The 18,324-nt window shown below is 43.0% G+C and overlaps 1 protein-coding gene across 7 annotated transcripts in view; it reads left to right on the top strand.

Annotated features, from left to right (window-relative positions):
* Nucleotides 1–18,324, top strand: part of SULF1 (sulfatase 1) — a 101,476-nt gene that overhangs the window by 47,366 nt on the left and 35,786 nt on the right. For 6 of the 7 annotated variants that reach the window (XM_081918411.1, XM_081918410.1, XM_081918408.1 and 3 more), the window contains exons 3-6: nt 1,479–1,714; nt 3,590–3,829; nt 10,999–11,150; nt 14,658–14,827. In XM_081918411.1, coding sequence (XP_081774537.1) covers nt 1,543–1,714; nt 3,590–3,829; nt 10,999–11,150; nt 14,658–14,827 — 734 coding nt within the window. In that variant the 5' untranslated portion in view covers nt 1,479–1,542. Of the gene's footprint in view, nt 1–1,478; nt 1,715–3,589; nt 3,830–10,222; nt 10,311–10,998; nt 11,151–14,657; nt 14,828–18,324 lie in introns of those variants that run through there. The other variant, XM_081918412.1, reaches the window with a different exon arrangement.

Below are 18,324 nucleotides of genomic sequence, written 5' to 3'. Positions count from 1 at the left end.
AAATATGAAGTCTCAGGTGTGGGAGGACGGATTGTCTGATGAGTTGTGTTCCATTCTCATTAAGGCTGGTGTCGCCTCTTTTCCAAGCAGACTTTCCCATGGAGGATGCCTCCTTGCACTTCGTCTGCCTTCAAGCCCTGTCTGTATTTTAAAATAAAAATATATGGCTAATTAAGTTTCACGTTCAGTTAGTATTATCACGAGTTTCCATCTCTTGGTGGAGCCTCTGCCAATGGGGCAGAGAATGCTGGAGTGTAAGTGACTAACCTTTTTAGTCACAAGGCCCATCAATCATTTTCTGTTGTGGGTTTAAGTCTGCCACAGCAAGGAGACCCCTCCTGAGGTTGCATTAGGGCTTACAATAGTGGGGCTGCTTGACTGACAGCCATTGAGAAAGGGGTTCTGATAGGCTCAGTGAGCCGAATCTGGAAATGGAGAATTGGGGACAAACGCTTGCTTAGAGTTGTCGTGCATTATAGATGATGTGCTCAGTCCCACTGCTGATTGATGAGGGACAGGGATACGGCCTTTCACGGTGCTGGGTAGGATCATCTGGACTGTCACTTAATACGAGCTCTCTGTTAAGTTGCAAACAGAAACAGAGCAGCATCAAATAATGTTAGAGATTACGGCCGGCAGCCATGTCTTTATCTCTGCTTCAGAAGTGCAGGTGAGTTGGACTAAAACAGGCCTGCTGTTCTGTGCCTTGGGACGGGACCTCTCTTGAACGGAAAGGAGATGAAAGAAACGTAGTAATGTTTATTGAAGGGAAGAAAGCAAGCCGATTAGCTTTGCTGATTTTCTGAAGAAAACCTGGGCCTTTCCAGCCATTAGGGCATGTACTCACCGAAACCCCGTATATAAGGAGAGATGGATTTAAGTGACGTCTCTCTTTCAATGCTCCCAGGAAAGGATATCTGCCATGCTTCACAAGAGACATACTGCTGAACAGGGAATGAAGAAGTTATGGATTTGAACACTACTTTTAGAGGGCTTCTTCTAAAGAGGTTCAAAATGCTTATTTTCTGGATCAGTTGTTTGGTTGTAAGTCATAGAATAATAGATTTGTAGAGTTGGAAGAGACCACAAGCGTCATCTAGTATAACCCGTCACTTTGGGTTGCCCTGAGCAAGGTAAAGTGGAATAATAATAATAATAATAGAAGAAAATAATGAGCTGTAAAGAAAACAGAAGCATCTCTGGAAGATGGCTGTGCAGCAAACCATAAAATACAGCTAGCACTAAATCTTGGAGAAGGAAAACCAAGCGCATTGCCATTGAAAAATATCGGTATCATTTTCAAAAAGCAACATCCAGCTATAAGAACAGTTTTCTGTTCTGTCTTATGTATATTTAATCAAATGCAAGCTGAGCTTTAAACTAGGTTTCTCTCTCTCTCTCTCTCTCTCTCTCTCTCTCTCTCTCTCTCTCATTCTTTCCTCTCCCCACCCCCCTTTTTTATCCCTTTCATTATCCAGAGCTTGAAAATTAAGGAACAGAAGCATTTGCACGAAGGTTTAACTGCAGTATTGGACAGATACAATGAATCATTATTGCATTGCATTTATATGGACTGTGCTTGGCACTGAGCTGTTAAGGAGCCACTGTACTACTGTCAAATCCCCAAGGTTCAGAGGACGTGTACAGCAGGAGCGGAAAAATATCAGGCCAAACATTATCCTTGTACTCACAGATGACCAAGACGTGGAGCTCGGTAAGTCTGTTGAAATTTACTGCATAATTTCACTCAGTCGTCTTTGGTTGTTTTTTAAAGATCACTTTCTGCTCTGTAAATGATCCTTAACATATTTGCCTTTCCTGCACGTTATTATACTTACTTGACAGATTTGTAAATCCTGCTCCAAGGGGGGAGGGGAATCAATTTTCTCACTGCATTTGATAATTGATTCCCATTTTGTTGAGAGGTACATTGCAGAATCAATATATGTTAATACTCAGCAGCCTCTGATTAAATGAAACACTTTCTGTTATTGCGTGCGGCAAGTCATGTTTGGAAAAGAAGGAAGCTGCCTGTCAACAGCAGCTAATTTTGCTAATAATGGTCCATTTTCCAACAGCGTTTAAGCATTTGAAGTACTGTATCATGGAAGCATAGAGGAGAAGCCACTTAGGACAGTAGGCAAGAACTGTTACTGATTTTATCCAATGAGAACAGCCATAGGAAACCCCTGACTCCACCCAAATATGATTATATCAAGTGCCACCTAGTGAATAAACTATATAATGCACAATATCCATACATAGTGTGTATTCAACATTCTATTACTTTTACACTACTAATTTCGTACAATTTGCGCACATCTTTATAATAAGCTGGACAATGATACTATACAGGATATTACTGAAGTTGACCCTTTTATGCCTGTTACGTATTATTGCTGCAACAGAAGACCTCTCAGGAATGCAGTTGCATGCTACTTTATTTCTACAGTATTCTGGAGAATAGGTTGTACTTACTTGGGGCAAACTTTCTCAAGGCAAATCTAAAAAAATGTGGTATAAACACTGACAATTGAGAAACACTGGCCTGCGAGAGCTCCATTTGGAGAACAGCCTTTACCAAAGGTGTCATAAACTTCGAAGATGCTCAAACTCAGGATGAAAGGGAGAAACGTGCTAAGAGGAAGGCACATTTGGCAAACCCTTACCTTGATCAACTCCTGCCTGGAAACCTCTGTCCCAACTGTGGAAGGACGTGTGGATCCAGAACTGGCCTCCACAGTCGCTTACGGAGTCACTTTTAAGACTGTGTTCATGGAAGACAACCCTACTTGGCTACGAGTGATTGCCAAAGAAGAAGAAGTCCTAGGATCAGAGGCACCAGCTTGCGAGGGTGATGGGAGGGGGGTAAGGTTCTCATAAAGGATTTTAGCAAGAATTCCCTTGCCCTCCAATAGGTATAGCCAGTACTGGCATAGGGGTGTCTACTGTCAGAGATGCCAGCTTGCGAGGGCGATGGAGAGGATAACATCACTCATGTGATGTCCCAGTGTTGTGAGGAGCTGGAGGCCACCCTACTCCTACAATTTCCTCCAAGGGGAAGAAACAACTCTTAGTTCAAACCAGCAGTCATGGCTTCCTTCTTTCCAAGCAAACCATGAGTGTTGATTTGCTCACAAAGCTAAGCCAACCCTGATGTATGTTCTTTTCCAGCTGGGAAAAGGGAGGAGCAAAGAGGTTATGATTGAGAAGAAAACTGTATGTATTAATAAGCTGCTTGTTCGCAGTAAGCCATAGCTTATTTTTAACTACGGCTTTCCACAATGCGTGAACCAATTCTGTGTATCTTCCTAAAATCTTGTTTTCATAAAATGAAACTTTAACCTCTGTGAACAAACCTCCTCTTCAACCACAGCTTGCACCCTTGTAGCGGCAAATATCTTTGGTGAAGTAAAACATTTAATTTAGTTGAAAATAGAACTTGGCAAATTTATAGACAAATGATCCACATGGCTGTATGGCCCTTGAAGGTAATGCCACGTGTGTGAACCCACTGCAGGAGTACTAACTGGGTTTGTTGATATCCAAAAAGCTATAGCTCCTGATACAGCTCTCTTTTGTTTTTTAGGTTCTTTGCAAGTGATGAATAAAACCAGGAAGATAATGGAAAATGGAGGTGCCACTTTTGTCAATGCATTTGTCACAACCCCGATGTGCTGCCCATCTCGTTCCTCGATGTTGACAGGAAAATATGTTCACAACCACAATGTTTATACCAACAATGAAAATTGTTCTTCTCCTTCCTGGCAAGCAACACATGAACCACGTACCTTTGCAGTGTATCTGAACAACACCGGGTATAGGACTGGTAAGATTCCACACATACCCCTCTTTAAAATCTTTGATTAAAAAATAACCTTGCTTTTTATTGATGTTCTTTAAAACGCCATCAGGGTTATTGTTGGAAGGCATGTGTCACAGCAGCCTTGCTGAAACAAGAGCTGGGTCTTGTTGCTGCCTAAATGGGAAACCAGGGACGCAGGTGGCGCTGTGGGTTAATCCACAGAGCCTAGGACTTGCCGATCAGAAGGCCAGCGGTTCGAATCCCCGCAACGGGGTGAGCTCCCGTTGCTCGGTCCCAGCTCCTGCCAACCTAGCAGTTCGAAAGCACGTCAAAGTGCAAGTAGATAAATAGGTACTGCTCCAGCGGGAAGGTAAACTGTGTTTCCATGCGCTGCTCTGGTTCACCAGAAGCGGCTTAGTCATGCTGGGCACATGGGTACATGCTGGGTATATGCTGTACGCCGGGCTCCCTAGGCCAATAAAGCAAGATGAGCGCCGCAACCCCAGAGTCGGCCATGACTGGACCTAATGGTCAGGGGTCCCTTTACTTTAAATGGGAAACCAGAGAGAACCTATGCATAGCAGTTTGAGTTAAAATAATAGAATCATAGAATTGCAGAGTTGCAGGGGACCTCAAGGGTCATCTAGTCCAATCCCCTGCAATGCTGGAATTTCAACTAAAGCATACACAACAGATGGTCATCCACCTCTGCTTAAAAGCCTCCAATGAAGGAGACTCTCCACCACCTTCCAAGTAGTCCATTTCACGGTTGAACAGCTCTTACCATCAGAAAGTTATTCCTGATGTTAAGTCAGAATCTTCTTTCTTGTAACTTGAATCCATTGGTTCAGGTCCTACCCTCGAGAGCAGGAGAAAGCAAGCTTGCTCCACCTTGCATGTGACAGCCCTTTCAATATTTGAAGATGGCAGTGCTTGAGAGAGCCCTAAGCCAGGGATGTGGAACCCGTGGCTCTCCACATATTGTTGAACTACACCTCCCATCATCCCTGACTATTGGGCATGCTGACTGTGGCTTATGGGCGTTGAAGTCCAACTACATCTAGAGGGCCAGAGGTTCCCCATCCCTGCTATCAGCCTGCCATGGTAGGCAGAAAAAGGTTTGTGTTCGGGGGCAGGATACCTCTGAGGACTGCTGCGTTTATGGATTGCTGGAAGCTTTTAAAAGCATATGGCTGGTCATTGTTGGAGATGAACTACTAGTCTATATCAACCTTTTGGTCTGATCTTTCAAGGTACCTCTTATGTTCTTAAGGCAGTAACAAACAACAGTGGAACGATGTGAACAGGTCAGGCAGAACAGATTTCTTTGGACGGCAGTGTCTGATTCCCTTTCTGAAATTGACTTGTTTAAGTCTCAACCACACTGTAACTACCTTATGTGTTTTTTATCATGACGAAAATAAATGTCCTAACTTGATAGTTTAAGAAGGGTTCTTCTGTACAGTGGTACCTCGGGTTACATACGCTTCAGGTTACATACTCCGCTAACCCAGAAATAGTACCTTGGGTTAAGAATTTTGCTTCAGGATTAGAACAGAAATTGTGCTCCGGTGGCACAGCAGTAGCAGGAGGCCCCATTAGCTAAAGTGGTGCTTCAGGTTAAGAACAGTTTCAGGTTAAGAACGGACCTCCGGAACAAATTAAGTACTTAACCCGAGGTACCACTGTACTGACTTTGCCAGTGGAATTTCTGTGAATTGTTGAGCCGGGGGTGGGGATGAAGCTGTCCACACACCACCACCTCCTCCTCCTCCTCCTCCTTCTTCTTCCATGCTTTTCCTACCTGCGACAAGGAGTTTAATACTTTTCCAAGGCAGATCTGAATAATTGTTGACAAACGTTGCATGGAGCCTTTTTTATTTTATAACACTTATAATGATAGAAAAACTTCACTTTGTACTGGAGATCTGTTTCATGCATTATGCTGTCTTCATGGCTGTCACTGAGGGGGAAAATACCATACAGATGCCTTCTATGTGGGAAGCCCTTTGCAAATCGGCTCCAATGTGGCTCAAGCCAATTGTAAACACATTAGCACAAGTCTTATTTTGGCTGAAAGACATTTTGCTTGAATGGGTTAAACTGGCCTGAGTGTTATGGGATCTTCATATGATGTCCTGTGTGGAAGAACACTTATTAATATAGCAGATTGCTTCCATTATAAAACAAACAAACAAACTACATATTAATATAACAGATTGTTCCCATTGTAACTTATGAAGCAGGCCAACTTATGCAGGGGACTACTTACTAGAACACTATTAGATTTTAGTTTGGTTTTGTCCTCACTGCCATAACTTTTGTTGAGAAAATATTTGTATACTTAAAAGCATAGGGGGTGGACCTGTGGCTTCCATATTGTGTTGGACTACTTTATTTGTTATTTCATTATTAAGCTGTTCTTCATTTTTTGAAAAAGTCACAGAGCTGTTTATTGAAAGAGCAATACTATTAAAATCTCAGGAACGAGGTCATCAGCTCCAAACAGCAGTGACATAATACAGCTAATCATCTGTCCAATAGATTAGAAGTCTCAAGGGACTGTGTAAAACAGCATCAAAGGCCCATAACTGGCAAAACTGCATGCTCCATGCATCCTCCATGCAGAGTACTATTACAGTAATCAAGATGTAAAATTTCTAGAGCATAGAACACTGTAGTAAGGCTATCTTGGTCCAGGAATGACCATAGCTTACCAGAAAGTCGTAGCTGGACATAGGTGCTCCTATCAGCCCATCCAGCCAGAACAGCCAATGGCACTGCCAGCATCTGGAGGGTAGCCATTGGCTACCTCTCAACCAGGCATACAGCTGTATATACACAGATGATCATGGATAATTGCTTTTACTTAACCGAAACACTAAAACAACTTGTATTGACCAAAGTTGTAGTAGTCTACTCAAGCATCATATAGTACTTAAAAGAGTTCAAAATGCTTAGCAAACCCAACCATGGAAGGGTTGCAGGTGAGATAGAGTGACTTGCCTAAGGCCAGCTACTGAATTCATGGCAGAAGAGAGAGTCAAACTGGAAACTTGTAGCTCAGTCTCTTAGCCGATATTCTACGAGCACCAACTCCTCTCCACTGCCCAGTCCTCCTGCATCTCTTTCTCTATTATACTCTTTCCCTCCCAACTCACATTATTCAACTTAACATACACTCAACAGCTACATTCAGTTGCTATGCTATATAAACTCCACTTGGCGTAAATAGTCTCTCAAGTACTGAATGCCTCTTCCTTGAAGGACGTTGGCATTTGTTCTGTTTCGTTGGTATGCTCTGTTTTCTCCGTTACCTGGTTGCTGGGAATCACGAGAGGGGAGAGCACTGCTGTGAACATAGGAACGTAAAAAGAGCCCTGCTGGATCAGGCCAGTGGCTTACCTAGTCCAGCATCCTGTTCTCCCGGTGGCCAACCAGATCCTGTGGGAAACCCACAACAGGTCCCCATGGACATGTTTTGATCCAGAGCCCATTGTGTTCTCGGGTCTTATGTCAAGAACTCCATTGAAATTAGTTGGGAAGTTCCTGGGGAGAGGAATCCCCCTGTGTCACGCCACTGCAAATAGCTGGAGCAAGCCAAACTTGGGGAGTTTGGGGGGCATGGAGTGGCTTCTACAAGTCACTTTTAAAAAAGAAACACACAAGCACTTGTTTCAAAGGAGTATGCCTGTGATTGAAGCAATTATGAGAACTGCGGGCCGGTGTTTAGGAGTGTTGCAATTAAAGGGTCTCCTGGGGAATCAGACACATTATCACAGACGGCTTGTGTGTGCAGACACTGGAATGACATTGGAAAGTCAGCTTTCGTTTGAAACATACTACGTGGAAAAGCAACCACGACCCATTAGCGGCTAAAAAAAAAGTATAAAAACTCTAGGATTGTAGCCAACTAAATTCCACTCAGAGTAGACCCTGCCTCCACCTAGTTCCAGATACAGGCATTGCCCAAACTTGCAGTACAGTCTTTCAGCATTGGTGCTGGAACAGCGTCATCCACCACATATCATGACGTCAGGCTAGCTTAGGGAGCACAGTGTAGGCTGCAAGGCACACTGCTCTGTCCTCAAACACCTCACCACCAGTTATCACCACTTGGCCCCTGTCACCTGATGTACCTTCGTAATGATAGGCACAGCCCTGCTAAACGTAGGATATTACTGAGCTATGCCATTTTATTTTATGCTTTCCTTTGAGACTCCTCAATCAGCTGCTTAGGAAAACGTAAGCAGAGCAACTTTAAGGAACCGCAGTGTAATTCTTCCTTGACCAATTCCTCATTTGTCACCAAATGCTTCTTATTTGTCTGGGTATCAAGTATAATAATTGTTCACCTTGAGAAGGATTGCTGTTTACACAAGCTCAATTAGGCATAGTCAAAGAGACTGCCATTATTCTGAGCTGGCAAAGTATGTTACATGTGCTTAAACAATGGCACTGTGTCCTGGGAACAGTTAGCAAAACTGCCAGTATTGCAGATAAAATCTGTCTCATTAAAATGCAAAAATCTACATTTATCTTTGCTATTATCCCTGTGGGCACCATTAGATACAATAATGAAAAGATGTTCCCTGAAATGGTATTACTTTTTAATGAGACATTTTATTCACTCAGCTGTACTTCGTATTTTATTAATTATACAAACAGAAATGGCTTCCTAATTCTCATTGCTTCTGTTTCTAAATATGTATGTTGCCTGTGGCTATCATGAATAGATTTCAGACATGAGCAAGGAAAAAAGCTTCACAGTTGCAACCAGTTGGAGCATGTAGATAGGGTTTTGTTTGTTTTAATGAGCCAAGTGTAAAAGAAGAAGAAAAACAAAAGAGAATACTATACTACAAATGTGGAAAATTTCAAAGCCCAATGCAGGATGCTGGTTAGGCCTATTGCTCACAAGGCACTCGTACAGTGTCCTGTGCATTATTACCTGTTTTTAAGCTATCTAGTGGGAAAGTGACTTTCTTTTTCATTTAAGTAAAAGGATGGCTGTCTTTACATCATCATTGATTTGGTGTACAGCATTTATTTATTTGTGAAAATATTTACAGATCACCCTCGTATGGATGGATCAGTTCCACACTGCACCAACCTGGCTGCCACTTTCTCCCACTCTAGCCATGTTTCAATATGTGGCACCAATGCCTGTCCTGGGAGGGCAGCTGCAAAGCCTCCACAGTGCTTGGTCCTCGGCTGCATAGCCTCCACAGTGCTGGCCACCCTTGCAGTATAGTAGGAATAAGAGATTCTTATTGGACTGGATATGATGAGAAAGAATAAAGAAAGAAATCAAAGTGGTTTGTGCAGTACAAAAGGGCTAGAGAAATAATCGGGAATTTAAAGAAGAGAGGTGTTTTGTCCTGACAATTAAGTACTTGGCATTTTGTTTTAGTTCAAAAAATTATTTATATTGGTAACCCCATCACATCATGTTGATGATTTTGTTTTGATGCTAGGGTCAGTTTTTCTCCACTTGTCCTGATTTCAGTCTACAACAAATCCAACCTCTCCTGAAGGGAGCATGTATTTTTGTCCCATCAGGGCAGTGAACGTGGTCCACTCCTTTATCTTTAGCTATAAGGTAAATTTTTGTAGGGATGGAGAAGAGGACTATCAGTGGCTGCTAGCCAGGAAGGCTATGCACTATTTCCACAATTGGAGACAGCTTCTGATGGAAGGGAGGTGTTCATGTTTGGCTCACTGGTTTCTCACAGGCATCTGGTTGTCCACTGTGAGAACAGGATGCTGGGTCATTGGCTGTTCTTATGATCTTCCAGTTTTGAACCTGGATTTCCCCAGGCTAATCTGGTACCTGCTATTTGGAAGGAAAATGTCCCCATGTTTTCTTAGCTCTAGAAGAATATGGCTCATTGAATTAACACCAGATCAATGGCTGTTTGAAAAGACGAGGTGGTTTTATTTTATTTCTCTCCATCTGGTAATTAAAGCTACAGCCACTTAGGCAAATCAGGAAGTGGATGAAATCTGAGAATCACTGTGTCTGCGCATGGAAAGTCATTTAGAAGAGCAGCGCTATGAGGAATTCCTGTCTCAATACTCTGGTAGTAGCTGAACTCTCTTTCTGCTCTTAAACACTTCTGAGCTGGGAAACCTGTAGCAGTAACTTTGGAAAGTTCCAGTTAGCTCTATAAAAGTGCCCTTAATAGGTCTGGACCATGTTACCTAAATATTAAGTTTTGAGGCCACCTGCTCACCTACCTGTCTGACAGTGAATTATGTTAATAGGGACTTATATTGGGAGTGGAGAAGCTTTTGCATCCGGAAGGGCAATCTACCGAAGGCCACATGCCTGTGGTGGGCGGAGCTAGAGGCAAAAGTGGGCGGAGCAATGAACATTATTTTTACCTTTGTACAGTGGGCTAGTTTCTACGTAGACTCATGTAATCATCTCTGTCCTCCATCTAGGCAAACAAGAAGCATTGTCAGAATTCAATGATATATTCCAGGCAGGAACACAAGGAAGGTACAAAGTAGGGCTACTAAGGATTGAGGCCTAAAGAGAGGGGATTGTTTTGGGTGCCAAGTAGAGACGCAGTGTGGCGTAATGGTTAGAGTGTTAGACTAGGACCTGGGAGGTGTGGATTCAAATCTCCACTCCACCATCAAGCTCACTGGGTGACCTTGGGCCAGGCACCATCCCTCAGCCCAGGCATGCCCAAACTTTTTTCAAAGAGTGCCAGTTTTGATGAAGTGAACGTGTGTGAGGATGAAATGAGGAGGAAGAGAACCATGTGTACCACCTTGAGATCCTTGGAAGATAAAGGTGGTATTAAAATGTAATAAAGAAATATAAAATAAATAGAGAGGCCTGAAGGGTCCCATTTGGTCCCTGGGCCTGAGGTTCCCCATCACTTACTTAAATTAACAAAGGTGTAGTTAAAGATAAAATACTTCAAACATATGGTTTCTAGCTGTTTCTAAACTGTGGGCTTTGAGAAAACAACAATTGTTTGCTGTAAATTAATCAACGTATTCTGACAATCTACTGCACTTCCTGGTATTTCTACTGTACTTCTGTTTGTAAACTGCTTTGAAAAATAAATGAATAAATACAAATGTCTATTTATCCATGAATTTTGGGTGTGACCCAGACCAAGGATCTATGCCCAGGAGCGCGACCAAACCTACATTTCCTCTTTCTCTTTTCACAGCTTTTTTCGGGAAATACCTCAATGAATACAATGGCAGCTACATTCCTCCTGGCTGGCGAGAGTGGGTTGGATTAATCAAGAACTCTCGTTTCTATAACTATACTATTTGCCGCAATGGCCTCAAAGAGAAGCACGGCTTTGATTATGCAAAGGTATTGCACAGACATGTTTCCATAGTATTAGGTGTTATCTGTAAAACTCCCCTTTTTTTCATCATGCTAGAAGAATTAATGTTATGTTCAAGATCTCTCGTTTTCTGCCCACCCATGGCCTTAAATCTTGTGTTCTGATCTGTAGGGTTAGAACTCCTTTGAAATGTAACTTCGTTCACAGAACGGAAAAGCCCATTCAGCGCTGCTGTGAATTTGTAATAGATCCCACCCCCCTCAACTTAAATGTGATTTAATTAGGATTTGTGTTCTCTGATACTCTTCAGAGTTTTTTTCTATAGAAAAGAAGCACATGCATTTATTAAATACTTTAAGGATATTATTGTATTTTTAAAACACCCTTGAACTCAAAAAGCTGGTTGAGCTTTAGGTGGGACAAGAAGTTACCTGGAAATCGGGGTAGAATACTTTCAGTGAATTTCCCCTTTAAATCCTGTATCGCCACTCCTCAACCATATTTTGAACTTATAAGAGTTTGAGGAGTTATTTGGGGAGTTCCGTGGGGTCAGTTAATTTGTAGGTTCTTCGTGATGTAAAACTTATCACAGCTGTTCAGGTTGCCCCAACAGTGTTGTGCAAAATGCACTCGGCCTCCTTTCAGAGTTTGCTTTTGCAGCTGTTCAGGAATTTGTATCCACATTGTTTGATTGATTAGTCGTGCCTGGAAGTGTTTGAAGCTGCACACATTGTCTTGGAACTCTTCTCTGGAGCTCACACCCATTCGTTGGGCCAAAAATGGAATGCTTAGAGTTGGCAGGTGGCTTAATTATTGAGTTTTCGTCTTTACATTTTTTGTTCCTTCCTCTTTCTTGCAGATTTTCACTTTACTACCTTGGTTCTCCATTAAGCTAGGGGTGTTGTTGTTGGTTGGGGGTTGGCAAGGGGCTACTTTGACAATAGCAGCTGCACTGCTGCTCTAAACTATGCAATTTAAAAAGAAGACTCACTGATGGTTAGATGTGTTGGTGCACATTTTAAAAGTTATTTAAAATATTTTATAAGTTGCTCTTCGTCTGATTCTGATTCTAGGGCAGCATGGAAACGCTGTGTGTGTGTGTGTGTGTGTGTAAGTAAGTAAGTAAACAAATACAGTGGTGCCTCGCAAGACGAAATTAATTCGTTCCGCAAGTCTTTTCGTCTTGCGAGTTTTTCGTCTTGCGAAGCACGGTTTCCCATAGGAATGCATTAAAAATCAATTAATGCGTTCCTATGGAAACCGAACCGCCTTCAGACCAGGTCTGGGGACAGTCTGTCCCCTGACCTCTTCTGAAGGCTGGCGGGGGCGAAAGTCTTTGCTTCCCCCCCCCCCCGCCTGCCTTCCTGGGACAGCGGAGACTTTTCCGCTGTCCGGGGCGATCTTAAAATGCTGGCGGGCGGCAGCGAAGGCTTCGCTGCCGCCCGCCAGCATTTTAAAAGCCCCAGTCCCGGGGGGGACTGCATTTTAAGATCGCCCAGGGACAGCGGAGGACTTTTCCGCTGTCTGGGGCGATCTTAAAATGCTGGCGGGCGGCAGCGAAGCGTTCGCTGCCGCCCGCCAGCATTTTAAGATCGCCCAGGGACAGCGGAGGAATTCTCAGCTGTCCCGGGGCGATTTAAAAGCCCCCGGGAAGGCAGGCAGGGGGACAAAGACTTTTGCCCCCCGCCCGCCTTCGGAAGAGGTCCTTTTCCGCTCTCCCGGAAAGGCAGGCAGGGGGGAGCAAGGACTTTTGCCCCCCGCCCGCCTTCGGAAGAGGTCCAGGACCTCTTCTGAAGTCCGGAGGGGGGAAAAAGGCTTTGCTCCCCACCGCCAGCATTTAAAAGAGGTCCCCGAGATTTCCCTATGGGCTTTCGTCTTGCGATGCAAGCCCATAGGGAAGATCGTCTAGCGAAGCGTCGCAAAAACCGAAAAACCCTTTCGTCTTGCGGGTTTTTTGTCTTGCGAGGCATTCGTCTTGCGGGGCACCACTGTAAGCAATTAAAACCATTATGTATGAGAGGGCTTACACAATGTTAAATGGCAGTATGAATTAAAATGTTTTAACCTTGCACCAAAATGATTGCAGTGTGGGTGCCAGGCAAGCCTCTCTAAGAGGGCATTCTAAAGTCAAGGTGTCAATACTGAAAGAGCCATCTCCTGTGGCCAAATAATGCTCTTCTGCCAGAGAAGGCAATTGGAGGAGAACTTCAACAGCTCTTAAGAAATGAGCAGGATGATTCTTACTGTAACAAGAACACAGATAGCATGACTTGTGAATCTGAGCTATGATCTATGTCAGGCTTCCTCAAACTCGGCCCCCCAGATGTTTTTGGCCTACAACTCCCATGATCCGTAGCTAGCAGGACCAGTGGTCAGAGATGACGGGAATTGTAGTTTCAAAACATCTGGAGGGCCGAGGTTGAGGAAGCCTGATCTAGGTGGATATTCCTGGTTCAGATCTCACTTTCATAAACTCATTATGTTGCCATAGCGTGGTTTGCCATTTTCAGTGACACCTTTCAGCCAGTGGTTGCATTTGGGCAGTTCCACAAAATCACTGTTTATTGTGTTGAGAGCAATATTCTGCAAGCCTTGGTCTCATGCACTTCCCCAATTCCTTTCTGTGGTGCAGCTGTCAATAATAATAATAATAATAATAATAATAATAATAATAATAATAATAATAATAATAATAATAATAATACACTGCCCATCTGATGGGTTTCTGGCTGGAAAGAGGCATTTTCTCTTTCCCATTAAACACAGCTTGTTATGCAGATCAGCAGACTTGTTTACTGTTAGCTATGGGTTGTGTCCAATGCTAGTCCAACTCAGAGCAAGTCCATTGAAATGAAGTGAATCTTAAGTTAGTCATGTTCATTTACTTCAGTGAGTCTACTCTGACTATGGCAAGCATTTGTTTAAACAGCTGTGCCTAACAATCACTGTATGTCAGTTTGGACAAACTAAGCTATGGTAAATGGGAAACTCCTTGCAGCTGCACCAAAGGAAGGGGGAGTGTATGAGTCACTGTGACTTGTTCTTGTCACACTAAACTATGGCTACATCTGAACTAGGCCATTTTGAAAAGGGCAAGTAATAACCTTAAAAAAAATGTATATAAAATAGACAAAGTGTATTCCGTTTGTGCATTATTGCAGTACCGAATCATTGTATTGTGGTTGGGTCAGAAAGACCTGTGTTCAGTTCCTTCCTCATCTCTGAATTTACTGTCTTAAGCCACCCTTTCCTCTGTTCTTGCTTTGCCTTGACACCTTTTGCCTCCGTTCTCCCTTGCTATCCTGTTTGTTAATCCTTCCCAGAACACAGCTGTTCATCTGGGCACAGACTTGACTTTGGAACGGAATTGTAATTCTGGTCTTTGGGAATTGTGTCTGCATCTTTAGCCCAGCTTTTGAAACTGGAGCCTGAGAGAAATTGCGTTTGTTTCATAGCTCACCCTAGCAGAATGAAGCACTGTGATAAGCGATGCACTTGGCAATTCTTGTTTTTGTGTTGAATGTTTGTTTCAGGACTATTTCACAGATTTGATCACTAATGACAGCATTAATTATTTCAAAACGTCTAAGAGGATGTATCCCCATAGACCTATAATGATGGTGATCAGTCACGCGGCTCCCCATGGCCCTGAAGACTCTGCGCCACAGTTCTCTGAGCTCTACCCAAATGCTTCCCAGCACATGTAAGTTAAACATTGCACCATGACTATGCTGATGATTTGACTGCTGCTTAAATGCCCCTGCATAAAACATGACATTGCTGTTTAGACTGAATCAGGGGGGCTTTTTCTTAATCATGCCGCTAGATGTCAGGATGACAGCTCATGATTTTCTTTGCAGAGGTTGTGTCTGTTGGAGGTTTCTGCCTCTTTGGTGACTATAGGAGAACCTCGGAGGCTTCTGTGTAGGGTGATATGTACCAAATGTTTCCGCTATTTTGCAGGTTCTCTTCCTATTTTTCTGCCCTGGTCCGTCAGATAGATGGGCTGTAGATGGGCTGCTAACTTACTCACGCTTCTGGAGTAAGCACCATTGCTTTATAATCTAAGAATATGTGTACAGTAGTACCTTGGTTCCCAAACAGCTTAGTTGTCAAACAAACCGTGTCCTGAATGCCGCAAACTCTGAAATAAGTGTTCCAGTTTGCGAAAGTTTTCCAGAAGCCAAACATCTTCCGCGGCTTCTGATTAAGTGCAAGAAGCTCCTGCAGCCAATCGGAAGCAGCGCCTTGGTTTTTGAACGGTTTCAGGAGTTGAACGAACTCCAGGAATGGATTAAGTTCAAGAACCAAGTCACCACTGTATAGGATTATAGATGTTTAAATGAATGGTGGGTGCTTTTTTTTTCCTAGGGTAAATGCACATGCAGATCCACAGTATATATTTAAAGCATACTTAAAACTCATGGTATCCCGGGAACTGTAGTTTGTTAAGGGGGCTGGGGCTATGGTTCCCAGGATTCTGTGAAGGAAGTCATGTGCTTTATCAGTGTGCATTGAATATGCTTCAAATGGATAGTGTGAGTCTGCCCCCAAGGCACCATGCAATTGTACAGATGGCCATTTCACATGCTGCAGCTCGTGGGAGTCTGCATGTTTGTGCATTGCTTTACAGCTCAGAAGACAGTGACCGATATGTTATCATCTGGCTGGAAACTAGTGTCCAGATTCCTTTCCCAGCCTGATAAAAGTTTCTGTGACCTTGGTGTCACAGGTGCAGAGCAGGAATGCTTCCCCTTCCCTGTGCATCTGATTATTACTGTATGTTCTTTCTTAGGGACATAGGATGCTGCCTTTATACCAGGGCTGTTTATTTGTCCATCTAGGCCAGGGCTATCTAATTTGACTAGCAGAAGCTGCTATCCAGGGTCTCAGGGAAACGTCTCCCACCCAAGCCTTTTAACTGAAGATGCCAGGGATTGAAGAACATAGGACTTTCTGCATGTATTTAAGGGGGTGGTATCAGAGGCTTTTAAGCTTCCTGTATGATGTTCAACAGAAGTTACCCTTTTCTATTTAATCCTACTGTACATTTTAATGTGTGACAACTGATTTTAGCAAGAATGAGCAAGCATTTGCTGCTAGGCACCATCCAATCTGCCGTTAACATTCAATAGTGGTACCACCTGAGGTGGAAGAATGGATTGTATAGTTTTAGGTTGTAGCTGTGAATCACTTTTTAAAATGCTAATTACGTTTTGAAATCTCCCTGCCAGTGGAAACTGGCACAACAAGAGAGCAGGTTGATAATTTCTCTTTGATGTTATAGGGGTTTTTCCACTTTGTAGGAAGCTCCTTTAAAAAAAAAAAGATTTCAGAATTGCGCACTCATGTAGTTTGAAGTGGTACAGTTCACTTTATCGCTTCAGAATTCTGCACACTCATCTTACTGCATGCGTAGGTTTATCCTGGAGGTGAATGCAAACCAGAGTTTAACCTGTGGTTAGAAGCAAGTTTCCTACAGTGACCTGAAGCAAGACACTGTGAGCATTAAACATGGCACACGCATAACTGTAGTGCTGCAAAAGGAAAGAGAGAGGAATGTGAGCAGGAGAAAGCAGGATAACACAGAGGGACACTTCTGATCATAGGCTTAGGAGTGTTACAGATACTTGGTTTCCACCGAGCCTTGTGTTTTAAGGCAGTTTGTGTCTGGCAGCTCTGGAAACTTGTTTTGTCCTGAATGCCGAGACAAATTGGACTTCTTCTTTCTTTCAAGCGAAGAAACTTGTGCTTAACTTTTGTGATGTTGGGACATTATGGGAATGTCAAAATGGTGAGGGATTAGGAGGCTCCCACCACAGAGCAGGGCTATGGTGCTGCCTGAGGGCATGCCATTACAGTGGTGCCTCGCAAGACGAAATTAATCCGTTCCGCGAGTCTCTTCGTCTTGCGAAGCACGGCTATTAGCGGCTTAGCGGCTATTAATGGCTTAGCGGCTTTAAGAAAAAGGAAACAAACTCGCAAGTTCCCCATAGGGAAAATTGTCTAGCGAAGCGACACAAAAACCAAAAAACCCTTTCGTCTTGCGCGTTTTTCGTTTTGTGAGGCATTCGTCTTGCGGGGCACCACTGTATTGCAAGTCATAGCAAACATAAATTATTTCTCTTGGAAACAATACATACCTACCAGGTATCAACATAGCAGTGTAAACAACAACAACTCTTTTTGTGTCTCTTCTTCAAGAAGTGACTGCCATTTTCTCCTTTAAAGATCTCACTGAAGGTGCTTGATCTGCTCTTTCTCATATTTAGGTGTGCGGATTGAATGTAAACTTTAGCTCCTCAAGTGACACTGGTCTCCTTTTTTGAGGGTGGGTAGGGAGATTCAAAAAAATTGTATGCATTCTCCATGTTAGGAAGCTGCCGTGTTAGGAATGTTATGTATGAGAAATATTTAGTTTTATGTGTATTTAGACTATAAAAAAAGCTTCACAAAGATTTTATCAGTGTGTATAACGTGCAAGTACATCTAGTTATGTGAGGTGTAGGTGATTTTTCAAAGGCAACCAAGTGAAAACATGCAACATACATTAAACTGTAAGAACAAGTATGAGGCAAAGCAATAGGAAAAAACACCGAAGAATTGTTATTCAATGTAATGTATGTTCTGGCTGTAATCCTAAGTGAAGTTTTTGTTGGCACAGCTCTGATTAAGTCAGTGGGGCTCTGCCAGAACAAGTGGATTTCAGCATAGAATCCCATTCTTAAATTGTCTGCAGAAGGCAAGATCAAGGCCTACAGTCTATTTTGAGAATTTGCCATTGGCTAGGGAAATATACCTTGAAATTGTTTGAAAGGGGATGTGTGGGTGTGGGTGTGTAATGGTGTCATAAGTGCCTAAATCAAGTGAGTAAGTCTAATAAGGAATGTGGCTGTTATTGCTCTTGCTTCCCTTGGGGATCACCCTTAGATCCACGATACAGCAGGTACTTGCTAATTATTCTGTTTCCCTCTTAAACGGAACATGTATTTGTGTTGAGAGAAGCCTCTGCATATGTGTCTCTGGAGAATCACTGCTGATTCCGGTGTGCTGTATTGGTTAAGCTATTTGGTCTGAAGCAGATTCTTACATCTAGTTTAACATTATTTGACAGGGCTTAATCACGGAGAGAAACTTATTGTGTCTTTTGCCTCTTGTGGAATATTTAAATGTGTGCTTGCTGTAATGGAAACCTCTTGG

This window comes from Podarcis melisellensis (assembly GCF_964234715.1).
Source record: "Podarcis melisellensis genome assembly, chromosome: 7".
Lineage (NCBI taxonomy): Eukaryota > Metazoa > Chordata > Lepidosauria > Squamata > Lacertidae > Podarcis > Podarcis melisellensis.
This window is presented reverse-complemented; position numbering and strand designations above follow the sequence as displayed.